The sequence below is a fragment of the Leptonychotes weddellii genome, chromosome 6, assembly GCF_054177405.1.
Source record: "Leptonychotes weddellii isolate Sample4059 chromosome 6, ASM5417740v2, whole genome shotgun sequence".
In the NCBI taxonomy this organism is placed as follows: Eukaryota; Metazoa; Chordata; class Mammalia; order Carnivora; family Phocidae; genus Leptonychotes; species Leptonychotes weddellii.
In genome coordinates, this window is record NC_138374.1 from 47,269,166 (window position 1) to 47,290,782 (window position 21,617).

A 21,617-nucleotide genomic window follows, 5' to 3' on the forward strand; every position below is an offset into this window, starting at 1 on the left:
ACAGAGTCATGGTCATCAAATGTTACAAAAGCAAAACCTCTTTTTGCCACTGCCTCGGTCAGTCATGATCTCGATCACTTCAATTTTCCCATACTGTTCAAAATAATCTCTTAGATGATGTTCTTCAGTGTCTTCTTTAATGCCACCAACAAAAATCTTTTTCACAGTTAAGTGGGCACCAGGTCTTTGAGAATCTTCTCTTGAGACAGCCCTCTTTGGTTCCACAACTCTTCCATCCACCTTGTGTGGCCCTGTGTTCATGGCTGCATCCACCTCCTCCACAGTGGCATACGTGACAAACCCAAAGCCTCTGGAGCCCTTGGTGTTTGGATCTCTCATTACCACACAGTCCGTACGCGTTCCCCATTGCTCAAAATGGCTCCTCAGACTCTCATCAGTTGTTTCAAAGCTCAAACCTCCGATGAAGAGCTTCCGCAGCTGTTCAGGCTCTTTGGGAGACTCTGATTTACACATAACGATGGTGGGAGGGGAGACTTTTAATGATGCTTACTCAGCGGCGTCCACGGGAAGAAAGGCCAAACCCATTCTCTTATGGAGCTTACAATGTAGGTGCTGTTTTTCCCACTCTCTGAGCACCTTCCAGATGCACCAATTCTTCCCCATTTTAATTATACTGTTGTTTTCTAATGTAAAGGAACTGAACACCTCAATTTATACAACTTTTATACTAAACATATGCTGACCATTATTAACTTCTGCTTCAACACAAAAGATTTAAAGTTTATTTCTGTTCCTTGCACTAAAGTGACAATAAACTCTTAAGAACAGTATTTTTGGTGAAAAATACCCATAATATATTGAAGTCCTTAAAGTAACAGAAATACTAATGCCTGAACAAGAACACCAGAGAAGGAGGAAGGGAAGGAAGAAATAAGAAGCAAATAAGTTTATTTGCAGAATCGCCAAAGAACTCAGAGAATACTGGAGACAAGAGCTATGTATCCATATTAAAAAGCAGAGAGATTAAATAAAAGTCTGCACATAGAAGAATAAAATAACCACCCCCACACACACACACTACTACCCCTCTTCCTTCCCCCTTTCCCAACTCTCCCTCTCCTCCTCCCTACTCCTCCCCTTTCTCTCTCTTACCTGACAATAAATAAATAAGGTGGTAAGAGGACATCAGCATGGGAATAAAGTAATGTTCTAGAATGTTCTAATAATTAACTCTATTTTTAAAAGGATTAAGTTATGGATCAAAATCTTTTCCATATTTTCCCAGAACATTCAATACAAAGAAATCAGAATCATTTTAAATTATCTAACAGTCCTTCTATAAAAAAAATCTCAACATTTTGGATTAATGATTTAAAAATTGATTAATGCTTTAAAACCAACTTCATTTTCCTAAAATTCCTGAAGCATCCCTTTCTTAAAATTTAGCTTCCAATTCAAGTAATACTTATTCCATAAGCTACAGACATTCAGTTAGCTTCAACAGCATTAAATAAGCTGATCTATGTACTACAGACAAGCAGAACTGGATATGAAATAGTCACAGGCCTCAAGGAGTTCAGTCTAATACAGATAACACAGACAAATTATAGTACAACAGAAGCGAATTTATTAGAGGTAAAGAGGGAGCTTTCTGGAAGAAGCAGCTAAGTTTTGAAGTTACCATAAAATGTTCACCTTTAACCCAGAAGGCTGACCTATAGCTTGCATAATTTCGATAAGGATCAAGTAAGTGCTGGTTGCTACATTCTTAAAGGGTCTCGTGACTGCCTGTATATTTCACCAATAGTTAATATCGAAATGAATGATAAGCACCAGAGAAATCTTGCAGAAGTAGTTTTACAAGTAGAAACTCGAAAAAGATATTTATGATCTAATGCTCTCTGCATGTCCCCTCCCCCCTCGAGCACTGAGCATATAACCACCAGCTTCATAGAGGGCAAGTGCAGCCCTTTCCGCCCCCACGCTACTTAAATAAACTTACTAAGCTGCACTGTAAAATGTCTCAATAATTCTGTCTTGGCTGTTGCGCTCCAAGGTCCCACAACATTTTTGGTGGCCCTGTATGGGGAGTACGGAATAATTCAAGAGCCTCGATGTGATTTGGTAAGTCATCTTTACCCCAGTCTTTGTTTCATCCCTGTTCTTTTTCCTTCTTCAGAGATGTCCTGAATACTATGACCCTTCAGCACATGTCTTCAGAACATGTCTTACTCAAGTGTTCAGGAGAGAGCCTCTTGCCCATGGTGGCTACACTATGGGCAGGGATGGTCCACTGCCACCCAGCTTGATACTAATACCTTGGTCATAATGGCATTGGGCTCAGAAATCAGACTCTCCTAATTTTCCCTGTTCTTTTAATGCATATATTCTTGTCAGGCATAGGACAGCAACATTTGTCGTTAGGATGGCCACCAATCCCAAGACTCCTGTGTAAGGTTTCCTCCTAAATAACCAGGTGTGATCCTCAATGAGCATAAAATCCAAGTTATGTCTGACCGTGTACTTCCTGAAAGAGACAAGAGCTATTACGCAGTTGGGGAACTCACTTGATGGGGGACCTTCCCTTGGGACTGGATCATGGATTGAGCTCATGACAAGTTCCTTGGATTAGATAGGGGTTCCATACCTTATTTCTAATACTATATCCAGAGGCTTTCAAATGGTATTACTATTGGTTGCCAAATATATTGGCTCACCCAAAATGGAAAGAGGCAGCCCCAATCTCTGCAGCGGTTCAGTCCATTTACCAGCATCTGTTGTAGTCTAGAATGCAATGGGGAAGCAAAGGGATGTCAACATCCCTTCTTAGGTAGTACAAAGGTACCAAACCAGTCAAGAAAGAAAAATGCCTCCCACCACCGTGAACCCCAGGAACCTTTGGCAATATTCCTGATGGGATGCCATTCAAAGCCAAGGGGGATGTTGGTAATGGACTCCTAGGTAGTTAATGTACTCTCCTCATTTTGTATGAATTGACTATGGGATCAACTTCCTCAATCCCAAAGGATTTCCTTTGGTTGTCTCCTAACATACTGAAATCAATTTGGACAACAGGATTTAAAGAAGTGCCTCATCTTCTTCTATAATAATGCCTGGCCTCAATAGTCTCTGGAGGCTGATTTTATTTTTATTTATTTATTTTTTTATTATTATGTTATGTTAATCACCACACATTACATCATTAGTTTTTGATGTAGTGTAGAGGATGATTTAAAAAAAAGGTCCATTAATGGGTTCTTAAGCTTCAATACTATTTAGCAATTAGACTTTTTTTTTGTAAGCGTCAAGGAAAATGGACCAAAATCTCATAAGGTCAGGCCTTTATGGCCCTATACCAAAACACTGATCTGTCCTATAGTCCTCTAGGGGGCCTAAGGACACCCCTCTCCTTACCCTCTACCCCTCAACCCACCATCAGCTCAGCTGCCTCAAGCCCTTCTATTGTTAATCTACAAGCTCACCTGTGTTCTCTCCTGTTCGCTATGTGCACCCTCCCTTTGTCTCTCTTGTAAACAGGTTGCTGCCAACATCCTGTACATGGGTCTCTCTGTTTTTCCTGAGTCACTTGTCTTCTCTTTTTTTGCTTCTTCTTTTGTGTGCCAGATCTGAAACATATCTTGACAGGACTGGATGAATATTGTCTGACTCTTGTTGTATGTGGGGTTTTCGCCATCATTCGTTTCCCAGATTAATGGCTATGATAATTGGAGCCAATTGTCTGGTTAGTGTGCTTCAGGATGGGGACTCTAAGGAATATTCCCAAGCAGCTGCTGAAACCCATTCTATTTTGTGGACTCCCCAACAACTGTGTAACTTAACTATCGCCTTGATAGACTATGTGGCTGGGATAACAAAACTGCTCCTTAAAAGTCAGAGCGTACCCAACTCCATGGGATTAGCTATGAACTTGTACAGAAAATTGATAGCCCCACTTTCCTTTTTTTAAAAAGATTAATTTATTTATTTTTAAAGACAGAAGGAGAGAAAGAGAGCGAGTGTGCGAGCAGGGGGAGGGGCAGAGAGAGAGAGAGAGAGTCCTCAAGCAAACTCCCCACTGAGTGTGGAACCCAATACAGCTCCATCCCAGGACGCTGAGATCATGACCTGAGCCAACATCAACAGACAGATGCTTAACAGACTAAGACACCCAGGTGCTTAGTGGTGCCCTACTTTCCTTTTAATTAGATTGGAGAATCCACATGAGGATGCCCTAATCTCCTCAAGACAAGTCATCTACTTGCCAGCAATTCCTCATAATTAGGATAGTGTTAAGGCTAGACATCAGGCAAAGAAAGCTTCTTAATGATTTTATTCCTTGTCCTGGGAGCCACCTCTCTTGATGTAAAAATTACAAACAGAAGCGTTAGCCAAGCATACAGAAGCCACCTTTAACGAAACCCAACATGAAGTCACCCACAAATTTGAAAAGTGGCACTCCAAAACCTAATGGCCCTTGATATCCTGACTGCAAATCAGGAAGGAAGTTATTATGCTAATATTAAGACTAAATGTTGTATATGTATCCCAGATGACTCTGCTAATGTAATCCAAATTTTTAGCTCATACACATGCAAATTAAGGCAATGTCTAACTCTTAGTTCTCCGAATGATTAGTTTTTAATTGGGAGGTAGACTATGGTGTACCTTAAAGAGTCTTTCTATCACACTTCTTATTTTTATTATATTAATCCTAAAGTGTTGTCACTTTCATTTTGTTCTATTATCAAGATACATGCAAGCAGTTTCTGACTCCTTCACCCAGCCAACAGATGATCCTTACTACTCAAAACAAATTCACTCCAATGTCCACGCTGAATTCTATAGCAATGGCCTTCCATGGTGGTTACTTGTAGAGACAGATAGTAACCAATTTCAGTCCATAGGTAGGAACATTTCTATGATCCCTGTCAGCTTGAAGAAGTTAACAGAAGATGAGCCTTTTGCCCTTCAACAACCTTAAAGATTTAAGGACCAAAAATTGGTCAGGGGGGAAACGATGAAGGATAGAAGAAGGAAAATGTTCACCTTTAGCCCAGAAGCCTGACCTACAGCCTGCATAATTTCAATAAGGATCAAATATGTGCTGGCTGCTACATTTAAGATTTTATTTTTAAGTAATCTCTACACCCAAAGTGGAGATCAAACTCACAACCCAGAGATCCAGAGTCCTACACTCCACCAGCTGAGCCAGCTAGATACCCATTCTTAAAAGGCTGCTACATTCTTTTTCTTTTTTTTTAAGGTTTGTATTTATTTATTTGACAGAGAGACAGCGAGATCGGGAACACAAGCAGGAGTGGCAGAGGGAGAAGCAGGCTTCCCGCTGAGCAGGGAGCCTGATGCGGGGCTCGATCCCAGGACGCTGGGATCATGACCTGAGCTGGAGGCAGACGCTTAACGACTGAGCCACCCAGGCGTCCCAGGGCTGCTACATTCTTAAAGGGTCTCATGAATGCCTATATATTTCACCAATAGTTAATATCGAACTGAATGCTAAGCACCAGAGAAATCTTGCAAAAGTAATTTTATAAGCAGAAATTCGAAGAAAACATCTATGATCTAATACTCCTTGCACGTTCCCTCCCCCTTGAGCACTAAGCATATAACTACAGCTTCATACAGTAAAAGTGCAAACCACCAGCTTCATACAGCAAAAGTGGACCCCTTCTGCCCATGGGTCCTGTTCCTGTGCTACTTAAATAAACTTACTAAGTTGCACCATACAACATGTCAAGAATTCTTTCTCGGCTGTTGCACTTCACAATCCAGCAACACTTCTAAGGGGAACAGAAAGGGTCTATCAGTGGATTACTTTGTAGTGCTGATCAGGATTCTTTGCTAATAATTTCCTTCTTTCCATTCCCTGTCTGCTTTAAAAAACCCTTCCTTTCCTGCAGCTCAATGGGGCTCCTTTCTATTGCCAGATATGAGATAGGGAAACTAAAGGGACCCCATGAAAAACTGCATCCCCCCATCCCCGCTCATTTTCCTGCTTCTATTTTTGCTAGGACCTACACCCTTGCTTTACACACATCTTATAGAAGAGATAATGTATGTCCTCCTTGTAGAGATAAAGGATTTAATAATTTCTTTGGAGTCTTCCAACACAATACATAACATCTAAGGAGTGACCAGACGGGGTCATCATGAACTTTCCAAGACCACTGACTCATCAAGACCCTGACTCCAGGGCATAAGTGATTTATGGAGGACACCTAAACACTTCTCTGTTCCTGGATTACTGAGAAGATAAGAGGCACCAGACTACCATCCTCAATAAAAACTCCAGGTCCCAAGCAAAGACAAGACTCACTCTTCTTTCTTTTCTGAGTCTTCCTGATACTCTGTCTGTATCTACCCTCTATGTCTTCAATAAATTCTGCTCTCACTTCCTCTCAGCTTGTGTTTAATTTCTATCCTCCATGAACCCATGGACCCTCTTGGCTGGTCCTTGGATCCAGCCAGTCTTCATGAGATGGGATGCTGCCAGATTCATAAATCATCAAATAAAGGCAAGTGGATCTTTAAATTTAGTCAGATAAATTTTGTTTTAAAGTTTTCCAGATAAAGATCTGAATCTTGAAAAGGATTTGGAGTGGTGAGAGACCTACAAGGAGGAGGTTTTTAGAGGGACAAATATATGTACAAATACGTAGACAAGAGGGACATGTTCAATGAACTGCAAAAAGATGCCAGAACTAGAGATTAAAAAGCAAAGAAAGTTCTTTAGGTTTCATTATGCAGAGAAGTCATTAAAAGGTTTTAAACCTGGAAGAAACAAGATCAGATTTTCAATTTACAAAAATTATAATAGGCCAAATATAAATAATGTACATATTTGTGTGTCCCCACACTTGAGAACTAGTTAGATGATTCACATGAATTATGTTATATTAACAACACAAAGGGTGACAAAAGAGCCAAAGAGCTACAACTGATTTGAGTACTCTTGATTCAACACATACACTGTGACCTTGAACAAGTACGTTAAATTTCTAGTACCCTATTCTTCATATGAGGAAACATTACTATTACTTCAAAAGAGGTCATGACAATAAAGGATAGAATACTTAATAACGGGGTAACTAGGTAACCTGTATTCAAACTAAAAATCCACAATGTGAAAATAAAGAACAAATCTGCTGCTTTTCTGAAAGGGCATCAATTCAAAATGCAATGTTTCCATAATGCATATATTGGGAAAATGACTACGATTTGGTAAAATGCAAAGAACAATGGACTAAACAGAAAACCCAGTAACTGTCTTTTCCTTGCCAATTATGATTTCTATGCCTCAGCTTATTCAGTACTAAAATTAAAGGAATGATACTAAATGTTTTCTAAAGCTGAGAACATTCAAGAACCTGAGGGACATTTTCATTACTGCTATAAGAGAAGAATGGCATAACCTAAAACATTAATAACTTATGAATAACTTTGAATATGAATTCATATTATGAATAACTTTGTGGATGGGAAATGGAATCATTCATTTTAATCAATCATTCATGATAAAACACAACTTTACCACCAAAAAAAATTGTACATAAAAAGGCCATAAGCAGAGAGACATAGAACCATAACACCCAAAGTCTTTAAAAAAATTTTTTCTAAATAAAAGTCCAACAGATTGACAGAAAGCTGTATGCTAAGTCATCCTGGAATTACACCTGTATAATGGCTTTACTTATTCTGCCATACAAAGGCGGACATCAGGGGATAATGACTAATAACAATGATAATGCTGCCAACAATACCAGTATCAAAGTCAAGGGCAAGATCCCCAGAATCCAACAGAAACTTACAGTCTTACTGATAAACTTTGTTTTACAGTATCAATAAATCACTCCAGACAGAACAAAGACAGGTAATAGACCTATACTTTCACATAGGGGTTTCCCAGTGTAACCTGAAATTAGCAATAAAAAGAAGTGCTTCATCTCATACAATATTCGTTTTTCCAAGTTACTAACAATGGGTTTACAAGGTTAATTTATTACAGTTTAAAAAAAAATACTTGATTTATGCAGGCCCAAGTAAAATGATTATGGAAACATATATATAACTTTATACTTTTACAGACCACAAATCTAAGAACAACAAAAGATTCCCTCCATTATACAAATTAATGGAAGACAATGAAACATTGATACACATTAAGTTCTCAATCAAGTCAATCAACAAATATAATGGCCAACTGAGTCCTGGAAACACAAATGACAGTTTCTACCCCTAAAAAATGTTTAATCACCTTCAAATATCTGATGAGATGTCCTATAGAAAACATAATAAATTTATAATATGCTTACAGGCTTCCAGTTATGGAATAAATAAGTCATGGGAATAAAAGGTACAGCATAGGGCACCTGGGTAGCTCAGTTGGTTAAGCAACTGCCTTAGGCTCAGGTCATGATCCTAGAGACCCAGGATTGAGTCCCTCATCTGGCTCCCTGCTCAGCAGGGAGTCTGCTTCTCCCTCTGACCCTCCCCCCTCTCATGCTCTCTCTCTCTCATAAAAAAAAATAAATAAATAAACTAAAATTAAAAAATTTTTTTAATTAAAAAAAGGTACAGCATAGGGAATTTATTCAATGGTACTGTAATAAGGTTATATGGTGACAGATGGTAGCTACACTTGTGATGAGTATAGGAAAACATATAGTTATCCAATCACTATGCTGTACACCTGAAACTAATATAATATTTTATGTCAACGATACTCAAATAAAAACATTAAATAATAAATTTATACTATGCTAACTCCTGAGGGCATAATTAGAATCAACAAGGGAAATAAGAAACATGCAAATGATAACAATGACAGTTAAAAGTAGTATGAAAGTCTTGAAGAGAGGCTGAAAATTACCAGTGTCTCAGGAATATTGTAAAATTAGATACTACTATAATCTTTACGGAACTGCAAATTATTACTATTATTTTCCAAGTTTCACATTAACAAGAAAAGCTTTGCAGAGAAATGAAAAGCATAAATATATATAAACATTATGAAAGTTAAGGCAGAGCTTTCTACTTAAAAAGTTCTTCACATGCATAAATGGAACTTTGGTAGTTTGGCTATTACAAACTGATTAGAAGATCCCTAAATTAGAATATTTTAATTATACAATTACCTACTAATATTAAACATTCTTACATATAGTAAGTACTAGAATGACAGCCATCTTGCTTTTTCCAGAGATGATTCAATTCTACTTTTATTCTTTCTTCAAGATGGACTGAACTCGGTTGTTCCTTTCATCAATGGCTAATCTATACATACTCTATGCGCAGGAGTTAATATTCTTATATTATGGAGAAGATCTAATCCCACCTTTGTTAAGTGACTCAGTAAAATAATTCTAAACAATTTACTGAGTAACAATTTATAGTAGCCTAAAATAAAATCTCCAAAAGTACTAAGACTTTAAACTCCCCCCCAAAATAACTATACCATAATGATGTTTTCAAGAGGCAGCAGAAATGTGATTAGCTTCCCCATCGTGATCCCCTAAAAATATACAGCATCTCTTTTGAAATATAAAGCATGAACCAAAGCAGCAGTTTATACTGTATACCATTCTTCTGAATGTATTTTTCTACCTTCCCTGGTTTAGAGACAGTAAATAATTTTGTTTCCTTTTAAAGTTGTCCTGCTGGGTTGCTAAGGATGAAACTGAGGAAGAGGCTGAAAATTATATCCAGAAAGAAAGGGCTTCCTGATGATGTTCCTGAAGCACTGAATTAACCAACCTTTACCTCCAGATTTATTGTGTTAAATAATAAAATTTTCCGTTTATAGATTAAGTCATTTTGTTTTGGGTATCTGTTACTTACATAACCAAAGGCACAAATAGTATAAACATCTCCCAACTTTGGAGAGAATTAGTTCTGGAAAAGTTTATGCTCTCATCTACCACATATTTTAAAAGAGGAAAAAAATTCTAATTAAAATAACCTAAAATAGACATTTAAAAAAATTCTCTCAGAATCCAGACTAAGGGGGCAGTCACACAAATTATTCCAAACTTAATCACCAACACCAGCTGCCTACTAGAATTAGAGGTACTTATATACAAAGTCAATCCAAACGTTAGAGAAAAAACAGAAACTTGTTTGCTCTCTACTAAGGAAACTTAGGTTGATGATATTTAAGGAATAATGAGAGAAGCACTTAACTAAGGATTCTGATTTTCATAAGGAGCCTGCTGTTAAATTTGATTATATTCATGAAGACAAAACTTGGAAAACAAAACTGTTTCATTAATCATCAACCTTGTAGTAAAACCCAAACAACCAAAATTACTGTAAATAAACCCACTTAATGGTAAAATACACGAATAAACATATGAATTGAAAACATCATAGATACTCTGCAGACTAAAATAGTCTTTAAGTATTCACAAATATTTACTAAATTTCTACTAGGGGCCAGGCACTGAGGATACAAAGATGAACCTTGTGCTCAAAGTACTGAGTCTGAAGGAAGGTAAGCAAAAAATAAATAAAAGTAGAAGTAGTTATTCACATGCCAGGCATCATGGAATTCTCTATATGTATATTACTTAATCCCCACAATAATTCTATAAGGTTAAGTGTCATCATTTTCATAATTTAGGTGAAGAAATATTTTAAAGGAATAAGTAACTAACCCAAAGTCTCACAACTAGTCATTATCAAAACCAGGATTTTAATTCTGGTTTGCCTGATGGTTTGCACCAAACTAATCCCAGAGTACAGAAGAGTGTACAATAGAGAAAGCTACCAGAAAGAATTAATATCTGAGTTAAGTCTTAAAAGATGAGTAGGGGTGGGGCGCCTGGGTGGCTCAGTCAGTTAAGTAACCAACTCTTGGTTACTACTGGTTTCGGCTCAGGACATGATCTCAGGGTCCTGGGATAAAGCCCAGAGTTGGGCTCTGCACTCAGCGGGGAGTCTGCTTGTGGATTCTCTTTCCCTCTGCCCCTCCCCTTGCTCGTGCCTGTTCTCTCTCTCTAATAAATAAATCTTTAAAAAAAATAAAAATGTTTACACTATAGCCACTACTGATCCATATGACCACGTGATTCCCAGAGTATAGTATGTGTACCACTGGTGATACTTGAGACAATTTTTTTTTTAAAGATTTTATTTATTTATTTGACAGAGAGAGATACAGCGAGAGAGGGAACACAAGCAGGGGGAGTGGGAGAGGGAGAAGCAGGCTTCCCACTGAGCAGGGAGCCCAATGCGGGGCTCGATCCCAGGACCCTGGGATCATGACCTGAGCCGAAGGCAGACGCTTAACGACTGAGCCACCCAGGCACCCCGAGACTATTTTTTTTTAATTTCTTATTTTGAAATAATTTCTAGCTTATCAAAAAAACGCAAAAATTGTACTAACTCCTGTATACTCATCACCTAAATTTACTTAACATAATAACAAATTTACTTAACATAATACGGTTTGACTTATCTCTCACTATATATTACTATTATTACTCACAGTTATTGCTGAACCATTTGAGTACACTGCAGACATCAACACTCTTTACCCCCAAATATCTGTGTGTTATGTTCTAAAAATAAGACTACTGTCTTTCATAACCACAGTACATTTGTTAATTCAGGATATTTAACACTGCTACAGTACTATAATCTACAACCCGTACACAATTTTGCCAAGTGTTCCAACAATGTACTTTAAAATACCCCTCCTTCCCTCCCAGGATACAATGCAGGATCACGTATTACATTTACTTGTTACGTTTCTTTGATTTCTCTCAATCTAGAAAAGTTTCTCAGTCTTTATCTTTCACAACAGTGACTCTTTTCAAGAATAAAGGCCAGCTGTTTTGTTGAATTTGGGTCTGATGTCTCCCTCACAATCAGATTCATGCATTTTTGTAGGAACACTACACATGTGATATTCTGTCTTTCTCTGTGCATCGCATCAGGAAGCACATGATGTCAACTAGTACTCGAGACAATACTGAGGGGCAAACATTTTTTAATAGTTCTATAATCAAATGTATAAAACTCATAATTTCACAAGTGTTAACAAGATGAGGCTAATTTTTTAAGTTAACATTAAGAAAACTTTAAGTAATACAGTTAACACTGGAAAGCACTACTACTATACATGTGACACGTAAGTTAAACCAAATTCAAAATAACCTGGACTTAAAAGTAGCCAATAATAATATAAAGAAGTTCACTCCAGATTTCTTCCAAAGACTAATGGGAGAAGGGTTAGTTATCTTTAAAGACTGAAAAGGTAACTGTTTAGAAGATAAAAACTAGGGGCATCTGGGTGGCTCGGTCAGTCACTTGAGCATCTGACTCTTGGTTTCGGCTTAGGTCATGATCTCAGGGACCCCATCCCTCCTCGGCTCTGCGCTGAAGCTCAGCACAGAGTGGGCTTGAGATTCTGTCCCCCTCACTCTCCCTCACCCTCTACTCCTCCTACCCCCTTGTTCTCTCTCAGAAAGAAACAAAACACACAAACTCTAATAACCCCCAGGAAAATATTTACATATTGATCCAAAGTTTTTACTGACAAAAAAACATTATTACTATTTCAAGGACATAATATATGCTTTAAAGATAACAAAGGATGGATTTGTTATATTAATAAAACTAGTTCAATTCTATTCTTTTATTTTATTTTCTTTTTTTTTAAAGATTTTATTTATTTGACAGAGAGAGACACAGCGAAAGAGGGAACACAAGCAGGGGGAGTGGGAGTGGGAGAGGGAGAAGCAGGCTTCCCGCTGAGCAGGGAGCCCAATGCAAGACTCTATCCCAGGACCCTGGGATCATGACCTGAGCCGAAGGCAGACGTTTAACGACTGCGCCACCCAGGTGCCCCAATTCTATTCTTTTAAATAATATCTGAGGGGCGCCTGGGTGGCTCAGATGGTTAAGCGTCTGCCTTCGGCTCAGGTCATGATCCCAGGGTCCTGGGATCGAGCCCCAAATCGGGCTCCCTGCTCGGCAGGAAGCCTGCTTCTCCCTCTCCCACTCCTCCTGCTTGTGTTCTTGCTCTCTCTCTCTCTTTGTCAAAATAAATTAAAAAAAAAAAGATTTTAAATAATATCTGATCTAAATTCAGTCAAGGTCAACAAATATAAAAATGAATAAAATGAATTTCTTTGTGCCACCATAATGCGTGCCTGTGTTTGCATAAACATTACACTTTAACAGAATAATAAATATGTTTAGTATTAATGAAGGGTTCAAAGATAATTATCCTACAGAATTGTTTAAAAACTTATTCATGCAAGATCTTAACAACGACATTCAGTCCTACTTAGTAAGTAAAATAGTTAACTTTTTTTTACATTTGTATTTTTTATTATGTTCATATAGTTAAATTTTTATAAATTCAAAGAGCACATATACTTTAGTGCTTTCCTATCTTCATTACTTATATTTTAGTCCCTAGTTATGGTTGATGTCAGTTTGCCCATTTTTCTAAATTCCATTTTGGAAGCCAATCATATTCCCTCTGCCCGCATTCTAGAATGGAAAGTATCTTTGAAAAAGTAATTATACAATTTAATATTTAAATATAAAATAGTTTGGGAAACAAAGGAGAAAAAGCAGTGGCAGAAGAAATTGACACACTCTTGCAAAGGGAAATCAGTAATAGGACTTGTTAACAAAGAATTTTCTTTGCAAGAGCATAAATTTACAGAAATTATATATGTGAAAGGTATTTCCTATATTTCTTGTTGAATTTCGGGATCCTACTAAGTTATCTCTCTTTGCTTTCTACCAAGCAGAAATTTTGTCTCTTTTCAACAAGACCAAAAAAAAAAAAAAAAAAAAAAAAAATCCTTCAATGAACATTTTCTCACCCAATTCAACACTGAGAAACTAAAAATCCATAAATTCAAAATTCAAACTCCAAAACAATCTTTTTTTCCAAATCTTCCATTAGACTTTTTTCTAATCTCCTGTCTAACCTAACACAGAGCTACAGACCTAGAACTTGCAAGTATTTCTGGCTTTCCCAAACAAAAAAGCATAAAAGTTGTAGGAACATTTGAGGAAGGTGGTTTCATTTCGCATGTACTATTAAAATTCAATATATACGAGGTGAGACATTTTTATAAAAGTAATATTTTAACAAGAAAAACACTTGGAATTATTAGGATATAAAGTAAAATTTTACAAGAAAAATTTAAAATCTATTCTAAATGTTTCAATCATTTTGCTAAATAATCGAACAAGTCAAGTTGCAATCATAATGAAGTTCCACAGAGGGAGTTAGCATCACTAAGAATAAAGTTACAGTACACTGAACTTCAAGAAATGACCTAGTCATTTAGAAATATCAGATTTCCATTCATCAACATGAACTCAGATTATCTAAGATTTTACCTTAGACATTAACAACCCCCCAAAATACAGTATTACCTACAAATTATGGCATATTTATACTAAACCATATTAAAACTTATGAAATATAATATCCAATCACAAGTACCTTTAAATACTTTGTGAAGTAGGTATGTTCATTTTAAATATTATTTCTCCCAAAAGAGTAAATATTATTTCTCCTAAGTCACTGAATTTAGCAAGGTACAAAGCAATAAAATAGACCTGAAATCAAATCACAGTCTATCCTTTTCTACTATAAGACAAGTTATGGAATTGTTCCAAGCCTGTTTCCTGGGAATGATTATAATATTTACATTCTAGGATTGCTGTGAGGATTAAATTAAAGCACAAAAGTAACTGAAATAAGGCCCTCTTTTCCTTGTTTTTTAATACATAAGTGTTATTTAATCATTCATACTTTCCCAAAATAAATCAGTAAGTACACTTAGTAAAGAAAATGTTTTCAAGGACAAAGGATCGATGAACTACACTTAGACTAAAATGCTCTGGATAAAGTTTCAGGGAACACCTCACCCTTCCACCCAAAACACCAGAGATAGAGAAAAAAATAAAAAATAAAAAAAATAATAATAATAATAATAAATTTTAAACAACAAAGACAGAACAAAGAAGTCCATTAGCACTTTCTGCCTAAAGAATTTCAGACTAGAAACTCAGAAACTATACAATGGGATTATTGAATAGACTAAAAGAAAAGTAGCTAATTAAAGAAATCATTTGCTTAATGAATAATAATAAAATAGCAAAGCACTAAGCTAATCCCACCATGATATTTGAGAGGCAGCTACTCCAAGAGCAGAAGCCAGTTCGAGTTTTCATAAACATCACACTCACAAAAACTTACATCACACAAGTATATAACCTTTTCATAGTTCAAAAACTTTTTTACATATATAATTTCACCTAATCATCATTTAACGTATTAAGACAAACATGGAATTATCACCATTTCACAAATAAAGACATTAAATTCAGAAAACTAAATGATTAATCCAAGTGTGGTAAATTTTATACTGTGTCAAGAGAACTGTATTTCCCAGCATTTCCTTCTCTGTATGGTTTCAGATTAGGATTAACCACAAAAAAAAAAAAAAATTTTTTTGTGTACAATCTGGGTGGTACAAGTGAAGCAGCAGCTATTTTATTCTAGTTATTGGTTATAGGTAGTGAAAGAGAAGTCATTGAGTCTTGATAAAGCTACTGAGTTCTTTTTAATCAGTTACTGACTCTTGCAATTTTTTAATAAATAAATTTTTTAATAAATAAATAAAATACACATAAAGTACAAAGAAGAAAATAAAACTCATCCATAATGCAGTCACCCAAAAGTCTACTATTCTGTGATTTCATTCTAGGATATGTATAAGCAAGCTTTTTCACCCACTTAATCATGATATTAAATCTTTTCCTAAAAACATTTTAATAACTGCATAATATTCCACAGTTACTTTAATTGCACAGGAAAAATAATATCATTTAAGACTAACCCAGTTGTACAGTAGCTCCCATTTTAAAATGGCTGGCAAAATTTGTGTTTTCTGTAAAATGTGTATATATTAAATGTTAAGACACAAGTCACGTGGCCACTGACAAGGTTCTAGACCCCTTTCCACCACCTTTTTAATTGAAATAAGTAAAGCAAAGAGTAACCTAGAGAATGTAATTTTTTATTGCTTTTTAAGCAGTGATAACAGAAAAGGTCTAATAATCTAAATGCATTTTTCTTGTCATAACACTATATACAATTTTCTTTTCCAAAGCAATTTAATGTAAAATTTGAGCTATTAACCTACCATAAGACTACATACCCTGAAGAGATTTTCTAATAATTATTGCAAGTTTACATTAAATATCTACCTTTTCCTCCCAGTCTCTGGTGTGACCAATGATACCCATTTCAAACACAGCTAGCAAAGACCAGGGACAATACTCATTTTCCTCAGAGTGAACGTTAACACACGGCCAAAAAGAGTAACTCCAATATAATCTTAGTGATAGATGTTAATTTATAAAATAATTACTATATAGCATATTCAAAGAGGAATAGAAATCTGCAAGAAGAATGATAAGAACAGGTATGTAACAATCAAATCCAGAAGATGTTCCAAGTAGCCTGAAAAAAAGAAAGAAAATCCTGGAAAAGGACATGTTATTGACACTGAACCAATATGTTTTATACTTGATACTGTTAATGAGACAAGACTGCACTATCTAAGGTCTTTTTTTTTTTAAGATTGTACTTATTTGAGAGAGCGAGCAAGCGAGAGAGCGAGCATGAGCACACACATAAGCAGGTGGGAGTGGCAGAGGGAGAAAGAGAAACAGACTCCCCACTGAGCAGGGAGCCCGAAGGATGACGCAGGGCTTCATCCCAGGACCCCGGGATCATGACCAGAGCAGAAGGCAGTCATTTAACAGACTGAGCCACCCAGGCACCCCAATCCCTTGAGTTTTTAATTAGAATTCAATAATACTTTTTTTTGGAATTAATTAATATTTTAACAGGAACTTAGTCACTACCCTCATTGATTATACTTGGCAGTAAGGAAAGAAACTGAATAAAATTTCTTGACAATATACTTGACAAACCACTATGGAGATTATAATCAAATGAGGATAGAACAAAATATGAAAACTGAAAAGCTAGCATAACAATGGGATATATCAACTGTAAGAACTCGAAGAAATCATCTTCCTACACATGGGTCCTACCATTTTAAGATTAACACTTATTACAATGTCTTCAATATGAAAGAAGAAATAAAATAATTTGGAAAAGGTTTTTAAAAAGTTTAAATAGTATTTTTAAAAATCATTATATAACCTTGAGAAAAAAATATTTTGTTGTGTGGACTTTTTATTTGAGTATAGTTGACACACAATGTTACATTAGTTTCAGTACAACATAGTGATACAACACCTTTATATGTTTTTCTTTTTTTTTTTTTAAAGATTTTTTATTCATTTATTTGACAGAGAGAGAGAGAGAACACAAGCAGGGGGAGTGGGAGAGGGAGAAGCAGGCTTCCCCCCCGAGCAGGGAGCCCAATGCGGGGCTCGATCCCAGGACCCTGGGATCACGACCTGAGCTGAAGGCAGACGCTTAACGACTGAGCCACCCAGGCGCCCCTATATGTTTTTCTATTCTCATCACAAGTGTAGCTACCATCTCTCACCACACAATGGTATTACAATATCATTGACTATATTCCCTATGCTGTGCCTAAAAATAATAGTCTTGAAGGACTCTAGCAAAAAAAAGTTATTCTCCATACAGATGTATACAAATTGAAGACTGTATTAAACTAAACCATAAGGGACCTGAGTTCAATGTTAAAATATCTTTAACATTAGGGAGTGTCAAACATTAGGGAAATCCCCAAGCAAGCATGTGAAATTCACCAATATATTTATTAATTGGATAGAACCTTAAGTATTATCAAGAATAAGTGTGATCCAACGTGAAGGTGTATAGCCAGCCACAGGTTCCTCGAATTCTTAATTCTACAGTATTATCTGACCTTAGCTGTTTGCAAAATAATTCAGGTCATCAGAACTTTCTTACTGTACAATAGGAAAAAGAAAGTAGACTAACTAGAAAATAGAAGCATATAAATTCATTTTTAGCTGTCCTCTTTGGACATTGTCGTGATACTGAAAAGATTAAGATGAATTTTTTAAATTCCCAAACCTGTCATTTTTAAATAAACCTCAAAGTTCCTATGAAGTAATAATCTTTTAAATACTACAACAGAGCAGAAATACAGCCATGGAGGGATCCCGGAATCATATGTTCAAGTTATTTTTATCTGAAAGAACCCTAAGAACATTAAAATTTTTAAAAGGAACAAAATTTTGTTCATATTTCAAACTTCATATTTAAAGTGTTCTGCCTAATGCCAATCAATACTAGGCATTTACCTTTTCATAAAGAAACAAAATTATATTTCACCATCTTAAGCATGAGGGTGAGGAAGTCAACTGAGTAAAAGCCAAAATTAACAACAATTTAATATTTTATCTGGGGTAAGATCATGAAATTACATATTTCCCAATATGCCCTTAGTCTAGATGATGGAATACAAATACTACATGTTTTAACGTGCATGCAGGAAAAACTATTTCCCATGTTAACTGTTTGTAAGGTAAATTATCCTAATCTTACTAGAATCAAGGTCATAGTGTTAATTACATCTTTATATTTTATATAATTTTAAAAATCAGATTGTTTACATACATCTCCATAGAGTAAACTATGTACCACCTAGGGTTTAATGTACTTACAATTCCTTGTGTTTGTCTTCAGCCAAGATTTGGTCATTTGGCTTAAGAGAATACCTGTAACACAGAAAACAAAAAAATACTGGTCATATAAACATAGAAATATGTTTGCCTCATGGACATCTCACTATGGTTATCAATCAACATACAGTCAGTTAACCCTTATCAAACAAGCACTACCACAGTGTTACAAGTCTCTGTCTTCACTGATAAAACATTAATGCCTAAGTTCCTTGTTGTTCTATTAATCACTTCTACAGACACCTTCCAAAGAACTGAAGTAGGATCAACTTGACCTTCGAAAACACAAGGTATCTTTAGTAGTCTTCTGTAGTGAATAATCTGTGGTGTTACATTCATCCAGCAGTTCAAAATTCAAGAAACTACCACAATAAGTATTTAAGAGTTCACAAAACAATACGCAGTTATTTATTCATTAAATACATAGTAAAAATCTGTGTACCACACTATGTCCTAGGTAGTATGACATAGAAGTTTTGGAGTTCCTTGACTAAACCATTTATTAGCTTAATGACCACAGGCAATTATTTCATTTAAGTCTCACTTTCCCTGTCTATAAAACAGAGGTTGCTATAAATATTAGAACAGGTATCTTCCAATTTACCATACATTTGTCATGCTAAAGGTAAACAGATTTCTGAGGAGTACACAGAAAAAAAATAAACAACAAATGGCAATTCCCGAGTCTTCAATTTCCACTTGTATTCAACCCTTTCCTAAAAACTAAGCTGCCTGACAATGGGTCAGAGGTCCAAGTGGAAACATGCAGATTCTCCTCTCTTGCCTCTCCTCTCACAAGTACCTTTACCCACTCTAAAAAAAGAATGGCATCTTGAATACAATTGTACTGCAATGGCTGGGGTATATAAAAAGCTCTTAAGTGCTAAACAAGAAATGAATGGTTCATAATATTTTTGTCTGCAAAGCCTCTTTAAGTGAAGTACCATAAACTGACTACAGGGATTATTGTTTGATACATTATTTCTGTAGAGAATGAAGCTACAAATTATAAATGGGAAACCGTGTGTCACAGGATGCTCTATTTTCAGATACATTATGGAATGGGGCACAAGTTGATTACACTTTTCTTTAAAAAGTTTATCTTTTCCAACCCATGTACATGATCAAAGAATGCATTTGTTGTCAGGAAGAGTCCTATGAAGCAAAGCTACGAGAGTTTCCAATAAAAAACATGAGAGTGTCAACTTATTCCCTCCAAGCAACAAATTTAAAACAAGGTTCCTTGTCTTTTTTTTTTTTAAGATTATTTTTTATTTGACAGAGAGAGACACAGTGAGAGGTGGGACACAAGCAGGGGGAGTGGGAGAGGGAGAAACAGGCTTCCCCCCGAGCAGGGAGCCCGATGCGGGGCTCAATCCCAGGACCCTGGGATCATGACCTGAACCAAAGGCAGACGCTTAATGACTGAGCCACCCAGGCGCCCCGGTTCCTTGTCTCTCATTTATCTACTGAGGATTAAATATCAGAACGTGGTTGTCACAGAAACACAAGTCAAATCATTTATGTGAACTGAAAAATGAAGCCAGACTTTTTTTATCATGAAAGTAAATCTCATTTGTTTGACAATGCAGAACAATTTTACCAATGATTCCAAGGCAGACAATGGTCTTCAACTGAATGAATGATTTTGACTAACACCTGTTTGAGGCACTCAATAAAAACATTTTCTCAAGAAAAATCCTTTTGACATAGGTACATTGAAATCAACAATATTTAACTTTCCCTAGCATCTCCTAAAATGTTTAGGTAAACATATGCCTATAAGTAAAACACTAACAGATACAATTACTAGTTATTTAGGAAACCTTCCTAAAGGCTTTTTTGGTGTATTTCCTAGAAATGCATGTCTCTAATGGCTCTAATGACTGGAAAGTCAGGTGGTTTCTAATTCTTTGCTTCTAACAACACTGAAAAAGGACCTAATAAAATAATCAGCTGATAGGCAAATAAAAATAATTTTTGATGATAGATAATTTGATAATAGAGAAGCTCAAACAATTGAGTGATACAGCTGAACTAAAACTGCTCAATTACCATCCAATTAATTATGTGAACACACCTCTCAGCACTTCCACCTGTCAGGGAGCAAGAATTCCTCATCCCTTTCTGAGGGAACAAGAACTCCTGTCCCCTTCAAGGTCCTTCTAGCTGGATTAAGAATCAAATTGACAGATTAACAGGAGAAAATCAAGTTTAATAGGCATACACATGGGGAATCCACATAGACATGGAAATCCCAAAGACAGTCAAACAAAATGAGGTATATGTATCACTCTGAAATAAGGAGAAGGGGGTAGGGGCCTGGGATTTCAAGGAAAGGAATGCACTTTACAAGGCGATAAGAGATGTTTGGGGCGGGGCACCTGGCTGGTTCAGTTGGTTAAGCATCTGACTCTTGATTTCGTTTCATGACCTCAGCATGGTGAGATGGAGGGCTCCCCGCTGAGCATGGAGCCTGCTTAGGTTTCTCTCTGTCTCCTTCTCCCTCTGCTCCTCCCTGATCTCCCTTTCTCTCTCTCTCTGTCTCTCTCCCTCCCTATTAAAAAAAAAAAAAATGTGTGGTAATTAGATGTTTGCCCTATCATATAAATGTGTCGCTCAGATATAATTTATCGCTGTTAACAACCTTATTCTGGGAAAGATCCCCAATTTAGATGCTTCTGTGCGGTTAAGAGAGGGACAATAGTTTCGCATGAGCCCACAGGGTCTCAAGTGCCTTCAACTCAAAATAATCCACATGTTGAAGTGGCAACATTCTGAGGGGGTGCCTATCCTGAACCTCTTCACATTTCTAAAAGAAAAAAAGGGAAATAAAAATGATGCTGAGCAACACTGAGTATTATTATCCAAGAAAAGTTGAACTAAATGAAAAAAACTAGATTAGTTTCACCCACCTCATTAAAAGATGCATTTCCAATAAAATGTTT

General features: G+C 36.3%; 1 protein-coding gene across 5 annotated transcripts in view; it reads right to left on the reverse strand.

Annotated features, from left to right (window-relative positions):
• The window catches only part of ADK (adenosine kinase), a 488,918-nt gene that overhangs the window by 404,513 nt on the left and 62,788 nt on the right, over window positions 1-21,617 (reverse strand). For 4 of the 5 annotated variants that reach the window (XM_081822966.1, XM_031028302.2, XM_006733456.3 and 1 more), the window contains exon 3: window positions 18,652-18,705. The exons of the other annotated variant lie outside the window; for it this stretch is intronic. In XM_081822966.1, coding sequence (XP_081679092.1) covers window positions 18,652-18,705 — 54 coding nt within the window. The remainder of the gene's footprint in view (window positions 1-18,651; window positions 18,706-21,617) is intronic. 5 annotated transcript variants of the gene reach the window in all.